Source organism: Saccopteryx leptura, chromosome 10 (assembly GCF_036850995.1).
Source record: "Saccopteryx leptura isolate mSacLep1 chromosome 10, mSacLep1_pri_phased_curated, whole genome shotgun sequence".
NCBI classification, from domain to species: domain Eukaryota; kingdom Metazoa; phylum Chordata; class Mammalia; order Chiroptera; family Emballonuridae; genus Saccopteryx; species Saccopteryx leptura.
Window position 1 is genome coordinate 50,536,787 of NC_089512.1, and position 26,325 is coordinate 50,563,111.

General features: G+C 45.7%; 1 protein-coding gene and 1 pseudogene across 2 annotated transcripts in view; one reads left to right on the top strand and one right to left on the bottom strand.

Moving 5' to 3' along the window:
• The window catches only part of LOC136382484 (metallothionein-1A-like), a 269,363-nt pseudogene that overhangs the window by 58,110 nt on the left and 184,928 nt on the right, over positions 1–26,325 (top strand).
• Positions 7,519–26,325, bottom strand: part of IRAK2 (interleukin 1 receptor associated kinase 2) — an 86,584-nt gene continuing 67,777 nt past the window's right edge. For both annotated transcript variants that reach the window (XM_066351527.1, XM_066351526.1), the window contains 3 exons: positions 15,039–15,230; positions 9,991–10,282; positions 7,519–8,538 (listed from right to left, as the gene is read on the bottom strand). In XM_066351527.1, coding sequence (XP_066207624.1) covers positions 8,432–8,538; positions 9,991–10,282; positions 15,039–15,230 — 591 coding nt within the window. In that variant the 3' untranslated portion in view covers positions 7,519–8,431. The remainder of the gene's footprint in view (positions 8,539–9,990; positions 10,283–15,038; positions 15,231–26,325) is intronic.

Sequence of the window (26,325 nt, forward strand, 5' to 3'; positions counted from 1 at the left end):
CCTGACGTCATTAGGAGGGACCATTTTTTGCTATTGTTTGTCAGAGAAGGGATTTCCCCTCCCCCAGCCTGTTGCTTATCAGCCCTGAGAGAAAGAAGCGGTTTTCCCTGCCTGCTTGCTCATCTGCCATTGCGAGACTCTAATAAATAGAATGGCCCACCATTTTCTGGCTTCACAGTTTCTCTACTGTCTGTCCAAATCCAGTGTGAACCTGCATGGCCATGGCAATTGGTCATATAGCATAGGATCATCAAAATGATCCCATGGTTGCTGGCTTGAAGCCCAAGGTCTCTGTCTTGAGCAAGGGTTTTAGTGGCTCAGCTTAACCCCCCCTCCTGTCAAGGCACATATGAGAAGCAAGCAATGAACAACTAAAGTGATGCAAGTATGAGTTGATGCTTCTCATCTCTCTCCCTTCCAATCTGCCCCTCTCTCTCTCTCTCTCTCAAAAAAAAAGATAAAATCAACAAAGGAACCAAAAAACAAATAAATTATATATTAAAAAATGACTCTACTTCATCATTTAAAAAGTACAAATAAGCCCTGGCCGAGTAGCTCAATTGGTAAAGTGTAGTCCCTATAAGCCAAGTTAGCAGGTTCAATCCCTGGTCAGGGCACATACAAGAATGAACCAAGGAATGCATAAAAAGTGGAACAACAAATCAATGTTTCTCTCTCTCTCTCCCCCCACACCTTCCTCTCTATCCAAAATCAATTAAAATAAATTAGAAAAAAAATTACCCCTGGTCAGTTGGCTCAGTGTATAGTGTTGGTCCAGGCATGTGTATGTCCTGGGTTCAATTCTTAGTCAGGGCACACAGAAGTGACCATCTGCTTCTCCACCCCTCCCTCCCACACACTCTCTCTCTCTCTCTCTTCCTCCTCCTCTTCCTGCAGTCATGGCTCAATGGTTTGAGCAAGTTGGCCCAAGCATTAAGAATGGCTGAGGTGGCCCCTGCCTCAGGCACTAAAAATAGCAACAGAGCAGGCCTAGATGGGCACAGCATCGCCCTTAGGGGGCTTGCCAGGTGAATCCTGGTTGTACATACAGGAAGGAGTCTATGTTTCTGCCTCCCCTCCTCTCACTTAAAAAAAAAAAAAAAATTTAAATTAAAAGTGGTCCTGGCTGGGTATCTCAGTTGGTTAGAACATCCACAGACACCCCATAGTTGAGGGTTCAACCCCAGGTCAGGGCACATACCAGAAACAACCAATGAACCCACAACTAAGTGGAACAACAAATGAATGCTTCCCCCCTCTTTTTTTCTCTCCCCCTTCCTTTCTGTGTCTAAAAAAAAAAAAAAATTAAAAAAGCAAAATGACATAGTGAATAAAGCCTTGACCAGAAATGCTGAGGTGGCCCTGACCGGTTGGCTCAGTGGTAGAGCGTCGGCCTGGCGTGTGGAAGTCCCGGGTTCGATTCCCGGCCAGGGCACACAGGAGAGGCGCCCATCTGCTTCTCCACCCCTCCCCCTCTCCTTCCTCTCTGTCTCTCTCTTCTCCTTCCGCAGCCAAGGCTCCATTGGAGCAAAAGATGGCCCGGGCGCTGGGGATGGCTCCTTGGCCTCTGCCCCAGGCGCTGGAGTGGCTCTGGTTGCGACAGAGCGATGCCCCGGAGGGGCAGAGCATCGCCCCCTGGTGGGGGTGCCGGGTGGATCCCGGTCGGGTGCATGTGGGAGTCTGTCTGACTGCCTCCCCGTTTCCAGCTTCAGAAAAATACAAAAAAAAAAGAAAAAGAAAAAGAAATGCTGAGGTCACTGGTCTCTGGTTCAAATCCCTGGGCTTGCCTGGTCAAGGCACACATGAGAAACAACTCAAGCAACTACAAAGCAACTGGGCGTTGAAGCTTCCTGCTCTTCCATCTCTCTCTCTCTTCTAAAATCAATAAATAAAAAGTTTTTTAAAATAATCAATCAATGGCCTGACCAGGCAGTGGCATAGTGGATAGAGCATCAGGCTGGGACACAGAAGACCCAGGTTCGAAACCCCAAGGTTTGCCAGCTTGAGCAAAGGCTCACCCGGCTTGAGCACTGGCTCACCAGCTTAAGTGCGGGGTCACTGGCTTGAGTGCGGGATCATAGACATAACCCCATGGTCGCTGGCTTGAAGCCCAAGGTCACTGGGTTGAGCCCAAGGTCACAGGCTTGACTGAGGGATCACTGACTCTGCTCTAGCACCCCAGTCAAGGCACATACGTGAAAGCAATCAATGAACCACTAAGGCGCTGCAATGAAGAATTGATGCTTCTCATCTCTCTCCCTTCCTGTCTGTCTATCCCTATCTGTCCCTCTCTCTGACTCTGTCTCAGTCAAAGAAAATAAATAAAGGCCCTGGCAGGTTGGCTCAGTGGTAGAGCGTCAGCCGGCGTATGGAAGTCCTGGGTTTGATTCCCATCCAGGGCACACAGGAGAAGCACCCATCTGCTTCCCACCCTTCCCCCTCTCCTTTCTCTCTCTCTCTCTCTTCCCTTCCCGCAGCCAAGGCTCCATTGGAGCAAAGTTGGCCCCAGGCACTGAGGATGGCTCCACGGCCTCCACCTCAGGCGCTAGAATGGCTCTGGTAGCAACAGAGCATCACCCCAGATAGGCACAGCATCACCCCCTACTGGGCATGTCGGGTGGATCCTGGTTGGGCACATGCGGGAGTCTGTCTCTCTGCCTCCCCGCTTCTCATTTCAGAAAAATACAAAATAAATAAATACTTTTAAAAAAAATTTGAAAAATCACCAGCCCTGGCCAGTTGGCTCAGTGGTAGAGCGTTGGCCTGGCGTGCAGGAGTCCCAGGTTTGATTCCCGGACAGGGCACACAGGAGAAGTGCCCATCTGCTTCTCCACCCCTCCCCCTCTCCTTCCTCTCTGTCTCTCTCTTCCCCTCCCACAGCCAAGGTTCCATTGGAGCAAAGTTGGCCTGGGCGCTGAGGATGGCTTTGTGGCCTCTGCCTCAGGTGCTGGAATGGCTCTGGTTGCGACAGAGTGACGCTCCAGATGGGCAGAGCATCGTCCCCTGGTGGGCAGAGCGTCGCCCCCTGGTGGGCGTGCCGGGTAGATCCCGGTCGGGCACATGTGGGAGTCTTCTGACTGCCTCCCTGTTTCCAACTTCAGAAAAATACAAAAAAACAACAAAAAAAACAAAAAAATAAATCCTCTTGCCAAACCCCCCCCCAAAAAAAAGAAAAAAAAGAAAAAAATTGAAAAATCAATCAACGAATGCATAAATGAGACCAATTGATTCTCTCTAAAAACAAATAAAATAAAAAGTACAATTGAAGTTGTTTTCAACCCATTAGACTCGGGAAATGGACTCCCATATGTCTGGATGGACGTGAAAATTGGTACATCCTTGGAAGGCATCACTATTTGTAGCACAAGAATGAAAACAACCTCAATATGCAGCAACTAAAGTAAGTTATAAAAAGTACAGAATATCCTTACAATAGAGTATCAGGCAAAAACAATAAAGTGATCCAAAAGTACTGTTGAGAAAGAATGGCCAAGAAAGACATGAAAAAACACAAAATCCAAAACAGTGCGAATGAAATACCCTGTGTAAAGCAAAAAATAATAAAAGAGAGAGGAGTGGAACCTCAACATTTTTTTACATGCCTAAGAATAACCATTGCATATTTGTGTGTTTCTAAAAGCTTTACTGAGATACAATTTACATACCATCATCTATATATAGCTCAATGGTTTTTTAACATACAAAATATTTTTTAGTATATAATTGTATTTTTTAGTACATTTAGAGCTGTACAATCATCACCATAACCATAATTTAATTTTAGAACATTTCATCACCCCCACGTCTGGTGACCATTACCACTTCCCTCTTCAACCCCCCTCACCCTTTCCTTGTTTCTATCTCAGTTGATTTGCCTATTCTGGACATTTCATAAAAATGGAATCATACATTTTACTTAGCAAAATCATTTCAAGGTTTATCCATGCTGTAGCATATATCAGTACTTCATTCTTTTTTATGGATGTTTAATTAAAATAAATGTAATGAATAATATTCTAATGTAAGGATATAGTACATTGTTTATCCAGTCATCTGTTGGACATTTGGGTGGTCTCCATATTCTGAATATTGCTGTGAACACTGGTGCATGCACAAGATTTTTGTATGGACTTATGTTTACATTTCTCTTAGGTATTTACTTGTGGAATTGCTGGGTCATATAGAACTATGTTTGACCTCCTGCAGCTGAGGATGTGGGGAAAAGCAGCTCCCCATTTTATAATTCCACCACCAAAGCATAAGGGTTCCAATTTCTTTTCTTATTTATTTATTTATTTATTTAGTGGCAGAGATAGAGAGAGGGACAGACAGACAGAAAGAGAGATGAGAAACATCAACTCTTCATTGCAGTTCCTTAGTTGTTCATTGATTGATTTCTCATATGTGCCTTGACCGGGGGACTATAGCAGACCGAGTGACCCCCTTGCTCGAGCCAGTGACCTTGGGCTCAAGCTGGTGAGCCTTGCTCAAAGCAGATGAGCCCACGCTCAAGCTGGCGACCTCGGGGTCTTGAACCTGGGTCCTCCACATCCCAGTCCCACGCTCTATCCACTGCACCACGGCCTGGTCAGGCATGAGGGTTCCAATTTCTCCTCATCCTTATCTACACTTTTTATGTTGTGTGTGTTTTGTTTTCTTTTTTTTTAATTTTAGTTATCCTAGCAGGTGTGAAGTGGCATCCCATTGTGCTTTTGATTTACATTTTCCTAATGCCTAATGCTTACCTTGGTTCAGTCCTCAATTCAAATGGAGACTGCAGCCAAGAAATCAAGAGAAGGCTGAGTCTCAGAAGGGCAGCAATGGAAGAATCAGGAAAGATCACCAAGAGCTTAGATGTGTCATTAGTGACTGAGGCTAAGATCAAGACCCTGGTATTCCCAATTAGTGTGTATGAATGCAAAAGTTGGATAGTAAAGAAGGCTAATAGAAAGTAAGAAAAAAGGATTTGTTTGTAGTGTTGGAGGAAAGCTCTACGAATACCCTGGACCACCAGAAAAATGAACAAGTGGGTCCAAGAGCAAATTAAGACTGAAACATTGCTGAAGGCAAAAATGACAAAACTGAAGCTGTCCTACTTCAGGCACATCATAAGAAGGCAGGACTCCTTAGAAAAGACAATACTGCGGGGAAAATAGGAGGCAGCAGAAAAAGAGGAAGACCAAATACGAGATGGGTTGACTTCATAAAAGAAGACAGAGACATGAGTCTACAGCAGCCAAGCAGGGCTGTTGAGGACAGGACATTCTGAGTAGCATTTATTCGTAGAGTTGCCAGTAGTCAGAGCCAGCTCAACAGCACATAACACACACATTGACTAATCAAGTTGGGCAACAAGATACATTTTTTTATCATCTCTGGAACTAGTAAAGTAGTAACAGTTTATTAAGGGAGAAGAAATGAGAGACTAAGTTCCAGGTGGTTAAAAGACTTCTTTTCTACCATATAAACTTTTGTACTGTTTGGACTTTTTGGTCACGTGTATCTTACTGACTTATTAAAATGTCAAGCAGTTCAAACCTCTAGGGATTCATGGAAAGGTACTGTGGTGCCCATGAACCCTTGGAATTAATATACATAGCTGTATATGTATTTACAACTTGCTGAAAGAGAAAGGACCATAGCTTTCATTAGATTCTCAATGACTCTCCCCAGAAATATATATATATATAAAACCCTAGTCCAGAAATGCAAATGTGCCTGACTGGGTGGTGGCGCAGTGGATAGAGTGTCAGACTGGGATGTGGAAGACCCAGGCTCGAGACCCCAAGGTCGCCAGCTTGAGCAAGGGCTCATCTGGTTTGAGCAAAAGCTCACCAGCTTGAGCCCAAGGTCGCTGGCTCAAGCAAGGGGTTACTCGGTCTGCTGAAGGCCCACGGTCAAGGCATGTATGAGAAACCAATCAATGAACAATTAAGGTGTTGCAATGCGCAACCAAAAACTAATGATTGATGTTTCTCATCTCTCCGTTCCTGTCTGTCTGTCCCTGTCTATCCCTCTCTCTGACTCTGTCTCTGTTAAAAAAAAAAACCCAAAAAACAGAAATGCAAATGTATCTGGACAGTCACTACCCGATTAGCACCTGCCTTTTATTGCTCAAAGAGCGCTGGAAATACCCTGCTCATAATTGTAAGGTGTTGTCTGACCTGCGGTGACACAGTGGATAAAGCATCGAGCTGGAACACTGACGTTGCCAGTTTGAAACCCTGGGCTTGCCTGGTCAAGGCACATATGGGAGTTGATGCTTCCTGCTCCTTCCCCCTTCTCTCTCTCTCTAAAAATGAATAAATAAAATCTAAAAAAAATAAAAATAAAATAACTGTAAGGTTTACCACATGCCAGGTCATGCTTGGGACACATGACACACTATTTCAATTCTCACAGCCACCAGAGCTTAAGACCGGAGTAAGTAACAGATCACTGCCCACTGGGCTGGAGTCCACCTAGCTTTGTTACATATCAGTACAAAGCTAACCTTGCTGGGGGGGGTTGCTGAATGCTTACACTGGACACTTGCTTACACAATAAACCTATGAAACAGGTACTTCATTTTAATTTTTAAAATATTATTTATTGATTTCAGAGAGAGAACAAAGGGGAGAGAAGACAGAACCATCAATCTGTTCCTGTATGTGCCCTGACCAGGGATCAAACCTGCAACCTTTGCATAGCAGGATGATACTATAACCAACCAAGCTATCAGGCCAGGGCATGAAACAGGTACTTTTTATTATCCTCAGTGTATACATGAAGAAATAGGCTCAGAGTAACTCCCTAACTTGGCCCAAGATCAGCTATTAACAGCCAGTGCCCAATCTCTTAGCCACCCCACCATACCCCACTGCATGGATGCAGAGCAACTTCTTCAAACAAATTCATTTGGACTCAAAACTAATTACAAGATATCTGTTGACTTTATCAATGTATTTTTATTTTACAAAAACAGAAAGGAAAAAGATCACTATAGTAGGATTATTTAAAATAGGACACACTGAATATCAAAGAGCATTTGTTTCACAAAAAAGATCCTTTCTTGACCTTCTGGCTAAGAGCAAGTGTTTTACAAAAAGATCTGCAACAGGACTTTTCAGAAGCATACCAACTGCATAAACATTGGGTACATAGCATGACCAGGCAGTGGTGCAGTGGATAGAGCATCGAACTGGGATGCGGAAAACCCAGGTTCAAGACCCCAAGGTTGCCAGTTTGAGCACAGGCTCATCTGGTATGAGCAAAAGCTCACCAGCTTGAGCCCAAGGTCGCTGGCTCGAGTAAGGGGTTACTCGGTCTGCTGAAGGCCCGTGGTAAAAGCACATAAGAGAAAGCAATCAATGAACAACTAAGGTGTTGCAACCCGGAACAAAAAACTAATGATTGATGCTTCTCATCTCTCTCCGTTCCTGTCTGTCTGTCCCTGTCTATCCCTCTCTCTGACTCTCTCTCTCTCTCTCTCTGTAACCCCCCCCCCAAAAAAAAAACATTGGGTACATAGCAGACACGGATGTTTAATGGCTCTTTATTTATTTATTTTATAAAACAGGACAAGTGCATTTTCAAAGTACAGTACTTTTGTAGCCATGTCTCACCTGTTCTTCCCAATAGCCCAGGGAGAGACAATGAACAAGTGCTACTAACAAGGATACTGAGGTTCCAGAAATTACATGATTGACTTAATTAGCAGCAGAATCATATATGAAACCAGTTCTCCTGATTCTTCATCCAGCCATAAATAATACATATTCTCAAAATAAAAGCTCTATTAAAAATACTAGCATTAGTGGAATGGGAGGATAAAGGTGTAAGGGACATTAAATAACTATGGGGTTTGAGAGTTCCAACAGAGAAAGCAGAAAACCTACAGAGCCCTTTGCCAGGTGTCTGGCACATGTAAAACTTGAGACATTGAGAAGTCTTAAGTCAAGAACTTCACTGGGGACAAAAGTTTAAAATCTTGTCATGGAAGTTTGTAGGTGGTTGCTGGCAAATACGATCCAGAGATCTTAACTTTGAAACAAAGTGTCACCAGCATTCAAAATACTCTGTCAGTTTTTGAGCGGTGAGAACAGGGTAACATATTCTGCTGGGGTGGTTAACGTCACACCCTCCCCGGAACTATGAAATTGCCCACATCCTGGGCCCCGCGTACCAGGGTTTCTGCTTCAGTCTTTTCATAACCAGTTCTGACTAACAAATCCCAGAATGGAGGAGGACTTCCTGGACACTGCTGCCTCTAAAAGCTGAGGTCCCTTCTCCCTTCACTTTCTCCGGAAATTGGAAGTTTATCTCCCCCCCAGGGAAGCTGATGTTTGGTTTGTGTTTCCTGGGAGATCTTAGATTCTGCCTCAGACCTTTTTCTTGATTTGACAGTCATCTTTCCAATTGAGGACAAGGATCCTCAGTTCTCTTCCGCTCATCAAGGGCCAAAAAGCTCAGTGCTGTCCAGTTTCTCCTCTTTGTAGAGCAGGATATTCTCCATCAGTTTCCTTTTGGCCTCATTGATCTCAATTTTCCAGGAATTCTCTATAGTTGATGTTCAATAGAAAGTTAAATAAAGAAAAAGCCAGTTGAACAAAAAGGAATTTAGAAATAGGTACTATTGTTTAATTCTCAGAAAGTCAGACTTGGTCACAGTTTCTCACTTAAATCAGGTTTCTGAATCAGGCCCTGAATGTTAATGAGCATTCCCACCATTTCTGCCTTTACAGGGCTGCCACCGGGCTCCACCTCTCAGAGAGGAGGAGCTCCCATGCTCCTCATGAAAGGAAGGGTGGGGATGAAATGAGCACTTACACACTCTCCCTTCTTCCTCTCTCCCACAAGGAAGGAGCAATAGGAATGCTCAGAGCCCAGGACATTCACTGAGCCAGAATTACTGGGGACAAATCACTGAAGAGGCCTTCCAAATTTTTATTTCAGAAGGAAACCTCAGATATTGGATAGAAGGTATCTTTAAAAGCAGTTAGCAAGGCCTGACCAGGTGGTGGCACAGTGGATAGAGTGTCAGACTGGAATGCAGAGGACTGGGATGCAGGTTCTAAACCTCGAGGTCACTGGCTTGAGCATGGGCTTATCCGGCTTGAGCACGGGCTCATCCAGTTTCAGTGCAGGGTCTCTGTCTTGAGTGTGGGATCATAGACATGACCCCATCATCACTGGCTTGAGCCCAAAGGTCACTAGCTTGAAGCCCAAGGTCGCTGGCTTGAACAAGGGGTCACTCGCTCTGCTGTAGCCCCCGGTCAAGGCACATATGAGAAAGCAATCAACAAACAACTAAGAAACTGCAGAGGACTGATGCTTCTCATCTCTCTCCCTTCCTGTCTGTCTGTCCTTATCTGTCCCTCTCTCTGTCTCTCTCTGTCTTTGTGTCACACACACACACACACACACACACACACACGCACGCACGCGCACGCGCGCCGTTGGTAAGGATGGGTTCACGTTATGAAGTAGAGCAGGATATTCTCCATCAGTTTCTCCAAGTAAGGATGGAGAAGCAGGCAGGGACAAATCACACAGGGCCTTGCTGATCTTGAAGAGCTTTGACTTGGTCCCCAAGTGCAATGGGGAGCCACACAAGGACTTTAAGCAAGGGGTGACTTCATTTTTTTTTTTTAAATCACCCTGGTTGGCCCCTGGAAAAATGATTTGTGAGGGGCCAAATTGGACCAGGGAGGACAAAGGACAGCTGTGCAGTCACCAAGCAAGAAAGCAGCAGCTTGGGGGATGGCTGTGATGTGGAAAAGCAGACAGATCTGAGAGGTACTTAGATCAGTGGATAGCACTGAGTGATGGGGTGGACACGGGGGGCTGGAGGGAGAGGGAGGTATCAAGAATGACTCCTCCAGGTTTCTCTGTGCAGTTAGGTGGTCGAGGAATGGCTGAATAACCAAAGGAACGCGTGAATGAGGGAGATGGAAGGAATAAATGAGGGGCTGTGTTTGGGACGTATAAATCAGACCTCCATACACTTACCATCCTGGGGAGGATCCACACTGGTAGAGGCCTCAGAGGAGGAGTCGGCCTGCACTGCCCTGCTGGCCTGCGTCCTGCCTTCCCCATCCTCTGTGGGAGCAGGCGAAGCAGCAACCCCAGACCGGCGAGCTGCCCTCATGGAGGAGGAGGCACTGAGGCTGGAATTGTCCACATCGTCCGTTTCTTCTGGGGTGTTAGAGGAAGAACCTGTGGCTTCAGAAAGCCCACTCCAAGGGAGCGACGCCTCCTGACCTCTGAGCTGCTTTTCCACAGCAGCCACAGAGCCACACACCTTGAGGAAGAGAGAAAAGAGCACTCACCAAGAATTCTTTCTGAAAGCAAAAATCTAACAGGTCCCTCAGGCTTCAGGAGAAAGAGACATTGATGAATCAAATGCTTGTTGCTTTGCCTGGAAGAACAGCATCCTTCCTTTGAAGAGCTAAACTTGCCCCATCTACCGTGGCCATAGATAAAATCATATGACTAAGATAGACCAACCATAGTATCACATTCCTCTGACCATAATGATTGATCCAGGTTTGGGCACATGACAGAATCAGTCCAATTAAAATCCTACTCTGAAATTTTTCCACCTAAAATTAATTGAGTAGTGATTCCCCTTTTCTTTCTAGTGGCAGAGCCAGACTTCCTACCACACATGGAAGACCCATTTATAGTAGGTGAAAATGAAGCCCCAATACAGAGTAAAACTGGCACGAGATGGAGAGTCACAGACACAGATAGTTGCACCTTTGTTGACTGCGACCCTGGTTCTAGCTGCCTTAGTAATGCCTGTCTTGTCTGCTGTTTGGTTAAATGAGCCAATAAATTCATCCACCCATCCATCCACCCATCCATCCATCAATTTGTTCGTATCCCATTTCTTTCTCTGTGTCTTTATGTATGTGTGAGTATGTGTGTGTTTCTAAGAGTTTGATTTGAGTTTCTGTCACTTTCAACTACAAATGCCCTAAGAATTAGAAAAAAACAGGGAAGGAATGCCTCTTCTTTACACATTCACACACACACAGGGCATAATACATACATACCCTTAATAACAATAAATCTCATTTCCTCAGTGCCTTGCAATTTACAAAGCACATTTGACACATGATGCACAATGAATTTGTATACATAATTAAAAGTACAAAGAGGTTAAGTTCCCTGCCTAAGGCTACCCAGCTAGTAAGTGGCAGGGCTGACCACTGAACCCAGTTCCGCTTGTCTTAAAAGTCCATGACCCAGGCCCTGGCCGGTTGGCTCAGTGGTAGAGCGTCGGCCTGGCGTGCAGGAGTCCCAGGTTCGATTCCTGGCCAGGGCACACAGGAGAGGCGCCCATCTGCTTCTCCACCCCTCCCCCTCTCCTTCCTCTCTGTCTCTGTCTTCCCCTCCCACAGCTGGGGCTCCACTGGAGCAAAGTTTGCCAGGGCGCTGAGGATGGCTCTGTGGCCTCTACTTCAGGTGCTAGAATGGCTCTGATTGTGGCAGAGCGACGCCCCAAGATGGGCAGAGCATCGCCCCCTGGTGGGCATGCCAGGTGGATCCCGGTTGGGCGCATGCGGGAGTCTGTCTGACTGCCTCCCCATTTCCAGCTTTGGAAAAATACAAAAAAAAAAAAAAAAAAAAAAGTCCATGACCCAGTTGATCTCTCATCTTCCTAGCTTGGTTGTGAAATACTGGGGGTAAGGACCATTCTTCATTCCTCTTTGTATACCTAAAGTCCTCTATCCCCTTTATAGTACAGAGCAAATGCCTCCTCATCCTTCAAGGCCCAGATCAAATGTCACCTCTTGAAATAAATCTTCAGAGTATATGCCCAACAAATACTTGCCAAGTTACAAACAACATTCCTTTGTGGCTAGGTACGGCCATAAAACTAGGTTCTACCCTGGCCGGTTGGCTCAGTGGTAGAGTGTCGGCCTGGCGTGCAGAAGTCCCGGGTTCGATTCCGGCCAGGGCACACAGGAGAGGTGCCCATCTGCTTCTCCACCCCTCCCCCTCTCCTTCCTCTCTGTCTCTCTCTTCCCCTCCCGCAGCCGAGGCTCCATTGGAGCAAAGATGGCCTGGGCGCTGGGGATGGCTCCTTGGCCTCTACCCCAGGCGCTAGAGTGGCTCTGGTCGCGACAGAGTGACGCCCCGGAGGGGCAGAGCATCGCCCCCTGGTGGGCGTGCCAGGTGGATCCCGGTTGGGCGCATGCAGGAGTCTGTCTGTCTCTCCCCGTTTCTAGCTTCAGAAAAATACAAAAAAAAACACGAAACTAGGTTCTGGACTTTGGGGTAAGAAAGATAGTGATATGTGCATTTCCAGGTAACACCTTTAAAAAGAAGGGGGTGTGGCCTGACCTTTGATGGCACAGTGGAAAAAGCATCAACCTGTAATGCTGAGGTCGCTGGTTTAAAACCCTGGGCTTGCTGGGTCAAGGCACATGTGAGAAGCAACCACTGAGTGGTTTCTGCTCCTCCTTGCCCCCCCTTCTCTCTCTCTCTCTCTCTCCTTTCTAAAAATAAATAAATAAAATCTAAAAAAGAAAAAAAAAGGCTTGGCCTGTGGTGGCACAGTGAATAAAGTGTCATTTGGTTCAAAATCCTGGGCTTGCCTGGTCAAAGCACATACAACAAGCCATTGAACAAGTAAAGTGAAGCAACTATGAACTGATACTTCTCACTCCCCCCCCCTCCACTCTCTTCTTGCTCTGTAAAATCAATAAATAAAAACCTTAAAAAAAAAAAAAAGGAAGGGGCTATGTTCTCCTCCTCTTCCTTTTAACCCCCTTTCAGTAGCTGGCATGCAGATGTGATGACCTGAGCTAGAACGGCCATCTTGGACTTTGAAACAGGAAGCCAGATGGTAAGGACAGCAGAGCAACAATTTAGGAACCTGGGTCCCAATACGGTGGCACTGCCACATCAGCTCTGGACTGCCTACATTCAAACTGTTAAGCTAAAGAGAATAATCTTCTACCTCATTTAAACTACTGTATTTTGAAGTCTCTTCATTATAGCAGCTTCTTCAAGAGTACTTTAATATACTGAACAAAAAAATAAAATGAATTAAAGGATGACAGCCTGCATGAAAGAATAGTTGGTCGAGGAAGAGAGATCTTTATTAAAACATAAATTTGGTCTGACCATGAGGTGGTGTGAGCAGATAGAGCATAGGCCTGAGATGCTGAGGAGCCAGTTCTGAAACTCCAAGGTGACCAGCTTGAGTGTGGGATCATAGACATGACCCCATGGTCACTGGCTTGAAGCCCAACAGGGCTGGCTTGAGCAAAGGGTCACTGGCTCAGCTGGAAGCACCTTCCCACCCCCGTCAAGGCACATATGAAAAAAGAGATCAATGAACAACTAAAGTGCCACAACTATGAGCTGATGCTTCTCATCTCTCTCTTTTCCTGTCTGTCCTTCTCTCTCACTAAAAAAAAAAAAAGAGAGAGAGAGAACATAAATTGGATTATGTCCTGCCCCTGAAAATCCCTAGTGACTTCTTCAAAACCCAGACTGCCTGCACAGCCCTTTATTATTAGGTTTATTATTATTATTATCCTCCCTCCTTAGCAGCCTCATCACAAGCCTCATCACTGCCCCATGTACTTGGTGTTTCAGACACTCTGACTTCTAGGCTCTTGACTGTGCCAGGTTCTCCCTCAGCTCGAACCATTTGCATAAACTGTTACTTCTGCCTGGACAGCTTTTTATCAGCTTACGCATCTCGTCCTCGGGAAAGTCCTCCTTGGTGGGTCTCCTGGCATACACTATTTCAGTGCTCACCATATAGCCAATGACTGTGCAATGTCTGTGAGCTCCAGGAAAATGGAACTGGTCTCATTCACCAATATATCCTACATGCCAGCACACAACTGTGTTGAATGAATGGCTGAACACCATAGGTCTAGAGTACAGAACTAAGCCCAGGCTTAGTACAGTGACTCAGGTCTCTAGCTCCTGCCACATCATGGTGCAAGACTATGGATGTGGGACTGAGCCTGGAGTCCAGAGAGCTCTGACAGAAACTCACTCTGAGTCCTCATCTTTTCCTCTCCCTGCACCTCTACTTCCCCACCTATAAAATGGGACGCTTGGGCTACAGCACTGATTTTTGATGATTTTTTTTAGCTACCACAATCCCTTTCCTCAAATAAAATACTGAGAACCCAATATAATTATGAAAAATTAAAGTGGTGTCTGGTGGTCCCCACAGTTTTCTTGCTGCCAACAGCAAACCTTAAGGTCCTTTCAAGGAGCCTTTGCCAGATACCACTTGAAAATCACTCAGCTAGATTTTCTCTAAGAGCCCTCTCAGGCAGTAATTTTGTCCTTAGAAAGACCTAGCAGTAGTCGACAAACTTATACCTACTACCATGGAAACCACCTTCACATACCCTATCCATTAAAAAATGTTTTATCCCTTGTGGTTGATTTCTGAGGTGTCTGCTTAGCCCACAAGCTGAGGATGCTCCCTTTCTCCTTTCAAGGGTTGGCCCCCTGACTACCAAAGGTTTATATACCGGACCCCACCCGCTCATCTTACCTGACTGGCCAACGGGGCCAACCTGACCCTAGCTAGGTCAGTCAGGTTTTCTCACTGAGATGTTGGGATAGGGATGTGAAAACTTGGTCCCTCCGTAGGGGTAGACCTATAACATATACACGGATATGGCCATATCCCCTAACCAAGAAAATGATGAAAAAGAGAAAGGGGGCCTAAAGAGAGAAGAGAAGAAATAAGGAAGATTCCGAGAAAGCAGCCAGAGTTCTGCTCACAACCAAGGGTGTGGTCCTGGGCCCCTCAGGACAGCAGCACACAGCCCTCAGGCCCCCGAGACACCCTTACCCACATACTGTCAGGTTTTGCTGATGTCAGTTCCAACAGGTTCTGCTCCTTGCAACCAAATACAGCCCTGGTTTATGAGATCACATCTTGATGAAGGGATCAACCCTGAGTCTTAACCTAGTCCCTAATGGAGACTCATGTGGCCCCCCCAAAGGAGGCCCAGATGGCCCAGGGCACAGCCCATTGCTGGGGAAAGGCTGAGAGGCAGGCTCACCTCCGCCAGGCTGGCATTCCGCCTCCGCAGGCAGAGGCAGGCGGCCATGGCCAAAGCCTCAGCACAGTCTTCTGGTAGCTTCCCTGCTCTCCTCGCCAGGTACTTCTGGCAGATCTCCTTGGCTATCACTTTCTCCACACCCATCTTCTTGGAGGTGCTGCTGCTTGGAATTTCAATGAGAAGTAAATCCTTCTGTGGGAAAAGCAGAAGAAACACCCGAGTGAGCAGCAGAGGTGTGGGATCCAAACACATCTGCCCACCCACCTCCATGACGACACCAGAGCTGCAAAAACTTCTCAAAACACCACCAAGATTTGTGTGTGTGTGTGTGACAGAGAGAGAGAGAGAGCCAGAGAGAGGGACAGATAGGGACAGACGGACAGGAAGGGAGAAAGATGAGAAGCATCAATTCTTTTTTTTTTTTTTTTTTGTATTTTTCTGAAGCTGGAAACGGGGAGAGACAGTCAGACAGACTCCCGCATGCGCCTGACCGGGATCCACCCGGCACGCCCACCAGGGGGCGATGTTCTGCCGCGACCAGAGCCACTCTAGCGCCTGGGGCAGAGGCCAAGGAGCCATCCCCAGCGCCCGGGCCATGTTTGCTCTAATGGAGCCTTGGCTGCAGGAGGGGAAGAGAGAGACAGAGAGGAAGGAGGGGGGGGGGTGGAGAAGCAAATGGGCACTTCTCCTATGTGCCCTGGCCGGGAATCAAACCCAGGTCCCCCACACGCAGGGCCAACGCTCTACCGCTGAGCCAACCGGCCAGGGCCAATTCTTTTTTTTTTTTTAACAGAGACAGAGAGAGAGTCAGAGAGAGGGATAGACAGGGACAGACAGACAGGAACGGAAAGATGAGAAGCATCAATCATTAGTTTTTCGTAGTGCATTGCGACACCTTAGTTGTTCATTGATTGCTTTCTCATATGCGCCTTGACTGCAGCCTTCAGCAGACCGAGTAATCCCTTGCTCAAGCAAGCGACCTTTGGTCCAAGCTGGTGAGCTTTTGCTTAAACCAGATGAGCCCACGCTCAAGCTGGCGACTTCAGGGTCTTGAACCTGGGTCCTTCCGCATCCCAGTCCAAAGCTCTATCCACTGCACCACTGCCTGGTCAGGCGAGAAGCATCAGTTCTTTGTTGCAGCACCTTAGTTGTTCATTGATTGCTTTCTCATATGTGCCTTGACCGGGGGGCCACAGCAGACTGAGTGACCCCTTGCTCGAGCCAGCGACCTTGGGTCCAAGCTGGTGAACTTTGCTCAAACCAGATGAGCCCGCGTTCAAGCTGGTGACCTCGGGGTCTTGAAACTGGGTCCTTGGCATCCCAGCCCGATGCTCTATCCACTGCGCCACCGCCTGGTCAAGCAGAACACCAACAAGATTTAAAAAATAAATCCAAGGACCCCAGAAACAAGTAAAACAGCCAAGAACTGAAGAATTGATAAATTCCCTACATGCACAGGGCATTCCACAGTACACTCAAAAGATACCACAAATACAGTGGCTTAACCTTTCTAGGTAGGCATCAATTGGTTCATCAGAAAAATGGGTATAATAGGACTAACGAAAAGATTAAATGAGGCCCTGGCCGGTTGGCTCAGCGGTAGAGCGTCGGCCTAGCGTGCGGAGGACCCAGGTTCGATTCCCGGCCAGGGCACACGGGAGAAGCGCCCATTTGCTTCTCCACCCCTCCGCTGCGCTTTCCTCTCTGTCTCTCTCTTCCCCTCCCGCAGCCGGGACTCCATTGGAGCAAAGATGGCCCGGGCGCTGGGGATGGCTCTGTGGCCTCTGCCTCAGGCGCTAGAGTGGCTCTGGTCGCAACATGGCGATGCCCAGGATGGGCAGAGCATTGCCCCCTGGTGTGCAGAGCATCCCCCTGGTGGGCGTGCCGGTTGGATCCCGGTCAGGCGCATGCGGGAGTCTGTCTGACTGTCTCTCCCTGTTTCCAGCTTCAGAAAAATGAAAGAAAAAAAAAAAAAAAAGATTAAATGAGCCTTGGCCAGCTAGCTCAATTGGTTAGAGTGTTGTCCAGATAGGCCAAAGTTGTGGGTTCAATCCCCAGTGAGGGCACATATATCAACCAATGAATACATAAATAAGTAGAATGGCAAATTAGAGTTTCTCTCTCTTCTTCCTGTCTCTCTAAAATCAATCAAAAAAGATTAAATGATAAAATACATCTAAAGCATAAAGTGTAATGCTGACACAGTAAACGTTTAATAGTATATTAGTGATAATAATTAATACTAATAGCTATCACTTATATAGTACTTAATACATGCTAAGCACTTACATTAATAACAATTTTATTAGTAATTACAGGGACAATCTCTTACAATATACAATAAACATTTTAGGATGTAGGATTCTCACCCATGAGGGTAGAAACTTCACCTTACTCACCTTTGTATCCCTAGCACCAAGAATAGCACCGGGCACATAGTAAGAGGCTCATAAATGTTTTCACAAAGTATATACACTAACTTATTTTTTGGCTAAGTTTCATCTTTTAATTTTTGTTATTTCATTATTTTTAATAGAAGTTATTCAGTAAATGTAAAGCAAAATTAATTTTTATTGCTTTATACAACTTTTCATACAAAACATTTGCAATTTAGAAAGAAAGATTATCAGATTATCAGACATGGGTTGTGATTTTTTTTTTTTAATTCGTTTTAGTGAGGAGAGAGAGAAGGGGGGAGGAGCAGGAAGCATCAACTCCCTCCCTTATGTGCCTCGACTGGGCAAGCCCAAGGTTTCAAACTGGTAACCTCAGCATTCCAGTGGGTTGTGATATTTGTAACAAAACAAGAGTCCCCATGCTGCCTCAGTTTCCCTATCCAGAAAAAGGTTGTCTAAGGATCCAATAATACTTAAATACCTGACTCTATCAAGACTCTAATGTCTGGAGACTAAAAAATTCTCGCTGGCAAGGGCTGCATTTTGTGTGCGCACGCGCGCGCGCGTATGACAGTGACAGAAAGAGACAGAGGGACAGATGGGGACAGACAGACAGGAAGGGAGAGAGATGAGAAGCATCAATTCTTCGTTGCAGCACCTTATTTGTTCATAGATTGCTTTCTCATATGTGCCCTGATTGGGGGGCTACAGCAAGCCGAGTGACCCTTGCTCAAGCCAGCGACCTTGGGCTCAAGCCAGTGACACTGTGTTCAAGCTGGTGAGCTGTGCTCAAACCAGATGAGCCCACGCTCAAGCCGGCGACCTTGGGGTTTCAAACCTGCGTCCTCTGCATCCTGGTCTGATGCTTTATCCACTGCGCCACCACCTGGGCAGGCAAGGGCTGCATTTTTATTTTTATTTTTTGTATTTTGTATTTTAACAAAGTTAGAAGCAGGAAAGCAGTCAGATAGACTCCCGCATGTGACTGACCGAAACCACCCGGCATGCCCACCAGGGGACGATGCTCTGCCCATCTGGGGCATCGCTCTGTTGCCACCAGAGCCATTCTAGCGCCTGAGGCAGAGGCCATGGAGCCATCCTCAGCGCCCGAGCCAACTTTGCTCCAATGGAGCCTCGGCTGCGGGAGGGGAAGAGAGAGACAGAGAGGAAGAAGAGGGGAAGGGGTGGAGAAGCAGATGGGAGCTTCTCCTGTGTGCCCTGGCCAGGAATCAAACCCGGGACTCCTGCAGGACAGGCCAAGGCTCTACCACTAAAGGGCTGCATTTTTTAATACCCTTTTGCATAATCCTCTCATGTGAACTCTGCCTTTGAAATGTTTATCTCTTGCCTGAACAGGCAGTGGTGCAGTGGATTGAGCATTAGCCTGTGATGCTGAGGACCCAGGTTCGAAACCCTGATGTCACTAGCTTGAGTGCAGGCTCATTTGGCTTGAGCATAGGATCACCAGCTTGAGTGCGGGGTCACCACTTGAGCGTGGGATCATAGACATGACCCCATGATCACTGGCTTAGGCCCAGAGTTGCTGGCTTGAACAAGGGGTTACTCAGTCTGCTGTAGCCCACCGGCCAAGGCACATATGAGAAAGCAATCAATGAACAACTAAGGTGCTGCAACAAAGAATTATTGCTTCTCGCCTGACCAGGCGGTGGCGCAGTGGATAGAGCATCAGACTGGGATGCAGAGGACCTGGGTTCGAGACCCCAAGGTCGCCAGCTTGAACGCGGGCTCATCTGGTTTGAGCAAAAACTCACGAGCTTGAACCTAAGGTCGCTGGCACCAGCAAGGGGTTACTTGGTCTGCTGAAGGCCCACGGTCAAGGCACATATGAGAAAGCAATCAATGAACAACTAAGTGTTGCAACGCGCAATGAAAAAAAAACACTAATGATTGATGCTTCTCATCTCTCTTCGTTCCTGTCTGTCTTTCCCTATCTATCCCTCTCTTTGACTCTCTCTCTGTCTCTGTAAAAAATAAATAAATAAATAAATAAATAAAAATAAAAAAATAAAAAAATTATTGCTTCTCATCTCTCTTCCTTCCTGTGTCTATCCCTGTCTATCCCTCTCTCTGACTCTGTCTCTGTAAAATTAAAAATAAAACAAAAATAATTAAAAGTTTACCTCTTTTGCCCTGGCCAGCTGGCTCAGCAGTAGAGTGTTGGCCTGGCGTATGGAAGTCCTGGGTTCAATTCCTGGCCAGGGCACACAGGAGAAGCACCCACCTGCTTCTCCACCCTTCCTTTTCTCCTTTCTCTCTATCTCTCTCTTCCCCTCGTGCAACCAAGGCTCCATTGGAGCAAAGCTGGCCTGGGCGCTGAGGATGGCTCCATGGCCTCTGCCTCAGGTGCTAGAATGGGTCCAGTTGCAGTGGAGCAAAGCCCCAGATGGGCTGAGCATTGCCCCCTGGTGGGCATGCCAGGTGAATCCCAGTTGGGCGCATGTGAGAGTCTGTCTGTCTGTCTGCCTCCCCCACGCTTCTCACTTCATAAAAATACAAAAAGAAAAGTTTACCTCTTTTAAAAATATAATGATGTATCAAGTTGATAAATCAATAAATAACAGAACTGTATTATTTACCGACATGGAGGTGACTACCATCCAAAACTGAAACAGAAGCAGAAACTGTTCAAAGTGATTGCCTTGAAAATGATGGATAAAGACTCTTCCCACCTGAAACACCCAATGAAACCATGGAGCTCATCTAGCAAGTTATCAAGAGAAGCTAAGAATACTCAGTGGCAGGGCGATGGGGGACTTAGTAATGGAGAGAATCAGCATGTCCCCTGGAACCCACTAAAGAAGCTTAGCACTGAAAGTAGGCCAGCCTGCTACATGCCTCATGCTGTGATGCTGCAGGAAGTACGCAGCACCACTAGGAAGTAGCACTGACCGTGAATCTAAGTCTCTAGAGCTCCCTACCAGTGTACAGGAAATGTGCGAAATAGAGAAACAAGGATACCACAAGGACATCATCACCAAAACCTGATGTTGAGAGTCTACAGAACAAATGACCCACTTTATGCAGAAATGCAATGACATACAGAAAGAAAAGGGGAAACGGGTGCATTTAGAAAATTAAAATGTCTTAAGAAACATAACCAAAGGCAAATGTGGACATGGTTTAGACCTGGTTTCAAACAACCAACTTTAAAAAAAAAATTTTTGAGATGATTTGAAAAATCTAAATATGGAATAAGTATTAAATAACACTAAGAAATTCAGAAAACTATTATATGGATGAAATAACAGAATCTTGAATTTGCTTTAAAATGCACACACACAAGGTTTTGGGGGTGCAAAGAAATAAGAAAAGGATGATGTTGATAAGTGATGGGGTAGACTAGAGAAACAAATATTCCTTATATTCTTTTCTTCACTTTTGTGTATGTTTGAAATTGTCCATAATAAAAAGGCTTTTAAGAAGTAGCCATGCCGCCTAACCAGGTAGTGGCGCAGTGGATAGAGCATCGGACTGGGATGCAGAGGACCCAGGTTCGAGACCCCGAGGTTGCCAGCTTGAGCACAGGCTCATCTGGTTTGAGCAAAGCTCACCAGCTTGGACCCAAGGTCGCTGACTCAAGCAAGGGGTTACTCGGTCTGCTGAAGGCCCACGGTCAAGACACATATGAGAAAGCAATCAATGAACAACTAAGGTGTTGCAACGAAAAACTGATGATTGATGCTTCTCATCTCTCTCTGTTCCTGTCTGTCTGTCCCTATCTATCCCTCTCTCTGACTCTCTGTCTGTCTCTGTAAAAAAAAAAAAAAAAAAAAAGTAGCCATGCCTACCTAGAGAGTACTATGCTAAGTGAAATAAATCAGTCAGAGAAAGACAAATACCATATAATTTCACTTATATGTGGAATATAAAGAACAATGTAAATAGACAACAAAAAGAAACTCATAGATACAGAGAACAGAGTGATGGCTGCCCGAGGGGAGGTGATGGGGGGGCTGGGTGAAAAAGGTGAGGGGATTGAGAAGTACAGATTGGGAGTTATAGAATAGTCATGGGGATGTGCAGCACAGCATAGGGAATATAACCATAGTATTGTAATAACTATGTATGGTGCCAGGTGGGTACTAGAAATATCACAGAAACCCTTTATAATATAATATGATTGTCTAACCATTACGCTGTACACCTGAAATATAATAATATTAAAAAAAAATTATTTTTATTTATTCATTTTAGAAAGGAGAGAGAGAGAGAGGAGAGACAGAGAGAGAGAAGGGGGGAGGAGCAGGAAGCATCAACTCCCATATGGGCCTTGACCAGGCAAGCCCAGGGTTTCGAACCGGCGACCTCAGCATTTCCAGGTGGACGCTTTATCCACTGAGCCACCACAGGTCAGGCTGAAACATAATAATATTAAATGTAAAAAATATATGTATTTTTTATTAAATTTCAAAATTAAAAAAATAAAAGAGAGGGGTATGGAGGCCCTGTGCTACTGGGTTTTCTAAACCAGGTACACAGATTACTTAAATTTAAAATGTTAACTACATGAACTATTATTACAAAAACATTATATTGGCCCTGGCTGGTTGGCTCAGTGGTAGAGCGTCGGCCTGGCGTGCGGGGGACCCGGGTTCGATTCCCGGCCAGGGCACATAGGAGAAGCGCCCATTTGCTTCTCCACCCCCCCTCCTTCCTCTCTGTCTCTCTCTTCCCCTCCTGCAACCAAGGCTCCATTGGAGCAAAGATGGCCCAGGCGCTGGGGATGGCTCCTTGGCCTCTGCCCCAGGCGCTAGAGTGGCTCTGGTCACGGCAGAGTGACGCCCTGGAGGGGCAGAGCATTGCCCCCTGGTGGGCAGAGCGTCGCCCCTGGTGGGCATGCTGGGTGGATCCCGGTCGGGAGCATGCGGGAGTCTGTCTGACTGTCTCTCCCCATTTCCAGCTTCAGAAAAATACAATAAAAACCAACAAAACATTATATTACTAACTTTTTTTGTTAAAAATTATATAATAAAAAACTTAGCCCTGGCCGGTTGGCTCAGTGGTAGAGCGTCAGCCTGGCGTGCAGGAGTCCTGGGTTCAATTCCCGGCCAGGGCACACAGGAGAAGTGTCCATCTGCTTCTCCACCCCTCCCCCTCTCCTTCCTCTCTCTCTCTCTTCCCCTCCCACAGCCAAGGCTCCATTGAAGCCAAGTTGGCCCAGGCGCTGAGGATGGCTCCATGGCCTCTGCCTCCGGCTCTAGAATGGCTCTGGTTGCAACAGAGCGATGCCCCAGATGGGCAGAGCATCACCCCCTGGCGAGCATGCCAGGTGGATCCTGGTCGGGCGCATGCAGAAATCTGTCTGACTGCCTCCCAGTTTCCAACTTCAGAAAAATATTTTAAAAAATAATAAATTAATTAATTAATTAAATTAAATATAAATGGTTAAAGTTAACTTTTCCCCCATGTCAACTCTCCAACGGTGACCTCTGCTAATAGGTTGGATTACATTATTCTAGACTTTCTCCTACAAAAGCCTATAGCTACAATCATTTTAGTTATATACAGTAATTACAGTAATAGCAAGTGATTTCCTTAGAAGTATTAAAATTAAAGTAGCAATAATCAATAATAGACAGGAACAGAGAGAGATGAGAAGCATCAATCATCAGTTTTCATTGTGACACCTTAGTTGTTCATTGATTGCTTTCTCATATGTGCCTTGACCGTGGGCCTTCAGCAGACCAAATAACCCCTTTCTCGAGCCAGCGACCTTGGGTCCAAGCTGGTGAGCTTTGCTCAAACCAGATGAGCCTGTGCTCAAGCTGGCGACCTCAGGGTCTCGAACCTGGGTCCTCCGTATCCCAGTCCAATGCTCTATTCAATGCACCACCGCCTGGTTAGGCTCTCATTATTTTTTTTGATAAGAATGTTTATGTTAACTTAATTCAGAATTGCCAAAACCTGGAAGAAATAAATGGTCATACACCCACACAATAGACTACTCTTCAGCAATAAAAGGAATGAACCACTAATACGCGTAACATGGGTGAATCTCAAAAAGCACCCTACTAAGTTAAGGAAGCTGAAACAATGAGCTCACACTCAATGACTCCATTTATATGACACAGAAAAAAATACAATACCATATGGACAGAAATTATTGATAGTTCAGGAGTTGCCAGGGGCTAGAAGTGGGGGAGCGGATCGACTATAAAGGGGTGTGAAGGAATTTTTTAGAAAGATGGAAATATTCCATAGCTTGATTGTGTGGTAGTTATATAACTGTCTACATTTATCAAAACTCCTATCATTCTGTATACCTCAAAAGGGTGAATAATACCACAAACAAAATGCACATGTCCAGACCAAGATTCACAAACAAAGCTACCTAGCAGCTTTATTTGTAATGGTCAAAAACTGGAAACACCCCAAATGTCCATCAGCAAGTAAATGGAAAAAAACTGGCATATCCATGCAATGGGGTGCTGCTCAGCATCAAACGAAATGAGCACAAACAGCCTGGCTGTATCTCAGAAGAACGATGCTGAGTGGACAGAGCCAGTCAACACAAGAGCACACACTGAATGCCTTCATTTATATGAAACTCCAGATATGGGAAACTTCTGTCCAGTTGCAGAAAGCACATAACCTGTGCCTGACAAGCGATGGCACAGTGGATTAAGCAACCGCCCAGGACACTGAGTGCCCTGGTTCAAAACCCTGAGGTCACTGGCTTCAGTGTGGAATCATCAACATGATCCCAAGGTCAGTGGCTTCAGCCCAAAGGTCATCTCTCCTCTCCTCTCCTCTCCCCCTCCCTTCCTCTCTCTCTCTCTCTCTCAAAATGAAAGAAAGAAAGAGAGAAAGAGAGAAAGAGAGAAAGAGAGGAAAGAAAGAAAGAAAGAAAGAAAGAAAGAAAGAAAGAAAGAAAGAAAGAAAGAAAGAAAGAAAGAAAGAAAAGAAAAGAAAGAAAGACCAGTGGCTGTAGGGGATGGAGAGGTGTAAGTGGAGGATTCAAAGGAGAAGATAATTGTAACCTCTGGTGTAGTGGCCATGTTCATTATCTTGATTTCTGACAATGTCACAAATATACACGTGTCAAAATTGATCATATCATAGGCTTTAACCTCATTTTTATAAATATTTATAAACTTATATGCATAAAATTATTTATAAAAAAATTCACAGGCCCTGGCCAGATAGCTTGGTTGATTAGAGTATCATCCTAAAGCGCAGAAGTTGCCGGTTCAATCCTTGGTTAGAGCACATACAGGAGCAGCTGGATGTTCCTGTCTCTCTCTCTCTCCTTTCCACTCTCACAAAAATCAATAAATTTTAAAAAAAGTTTTTTTAATTTCATGGGCCTGACCAGGTGGTGGCGTAGTGGATATAGCATTGGCCTGGGACATTGAGGACCCAGACTCAAAAGTCCAAGGTCCCGGCTTGAGTGCAGGCTCACCAGCTTGAGCATGGGATTATAGACATGACCCCATAGTCTCTGTCTTGATGCTCAAGGTTGCTGGCTTGAGCAAGAGGTCACTGGCTTGGCTGGAGCCCTCCCACCCCTGCCGGGTCAAGGCTCAAGGCACATATAAGAAAGTAATCAATGAGCAACTAAGGTGCCACAACTATGGGCTGATGCTTCTCATCTCTCTCCCTTCTTGTCTCTCTCTCTCCCTCTCCCTCTCTCACTAAAAGAAAAAAAAAATTCATGGTATTCCATTCTGTGAATGATTACCCTGCAATTTCTTTAATCACCTCCCAATTGATAGATAGTTCACTTGTCTGCAGTGCTTTACTATCATAAATAATGCTAAGGCATCCTTGCCCATCTGTCTTTCCTCACTGTATCAGAGGGTACCCACATTTTATGTTTTGTTAGAAACCACCCCATTCTATCTGAAAACACCGGGTCCACAAACACTCCCCCAAGTGTGGGAGAGATCTGTGTCCTCCCAACCTGGACCACACCAGGTGTCAGCAGCTTTCATATCTGACTCGAATCTTCATGACATACGCAATCTTAACTGTGCACGTACCACAAAAGGAGATGATGAGAGACCATATTTGCGTCTAGAAGAGGAAAGAACCCAGATTTTTAAATAAATGCTATCCTTCATGTTTTTAGAAATCATTAACAAAAAGAAACTTCTACCAAATTTCTCAAAAGCCTCCTCCTGTGACATTCACTTAGGGAGTCCCAGAAGACTGCTGAGGGGTGCATTTCGAGAAAACTGTCAGATGAGAAACTGTCCCAAACCACACAAACCACATATGAGCTGCCCAAACTGACCTCTGCAGTATCTGGAACTCAGTGCCCATAAGGGACAGAGCTTGGGGAGTTCATTAGAGGGATAAGTTGTGACTTTCTATGGATTGGGGAGGCCTTCAGCTCCCCACCCCAAAACTCAGAGAATATTTTTGGGGCCCAGTCACAAAAGTCAACTGCTCCAATAGCCTCAACATCAACTCAGAAGGGGGTCCTCTCAAACTGATAAAGAAGACCAGAACTTGAAGAAATTTGGAACTCTACTAACGACATGGGTTCAAATCACAGTTTGATCAATGACCTCACTGAGGAGCATGAGACAAGTCTCTTCACCTTGGCCTTGGTTTTCTCGCTATAAAATGGGGATGATAATACTGAATTCATATGGTGGAACTGCCATGAGAATTCAACAGTCGGAGGAGTGTCGGGGTTGAGCACTCAGGATGTGCAATCCAGAGGAACTGACTCAGAATTCCAGAGCAGGCAAATTTCAGAGCGTGCTTTCTTCATTGATAGATGGATATGATGCCTCTATCAATCTTATGGGGATGCTGTGATGACTTAGAAAGATTATTTCTGGAAAGTGCCAAATATAATCAAGCTGTGTTGTTATATTTTTTATTTTTATTTTCTTTAATTTTTGATGGTGAGATTATTA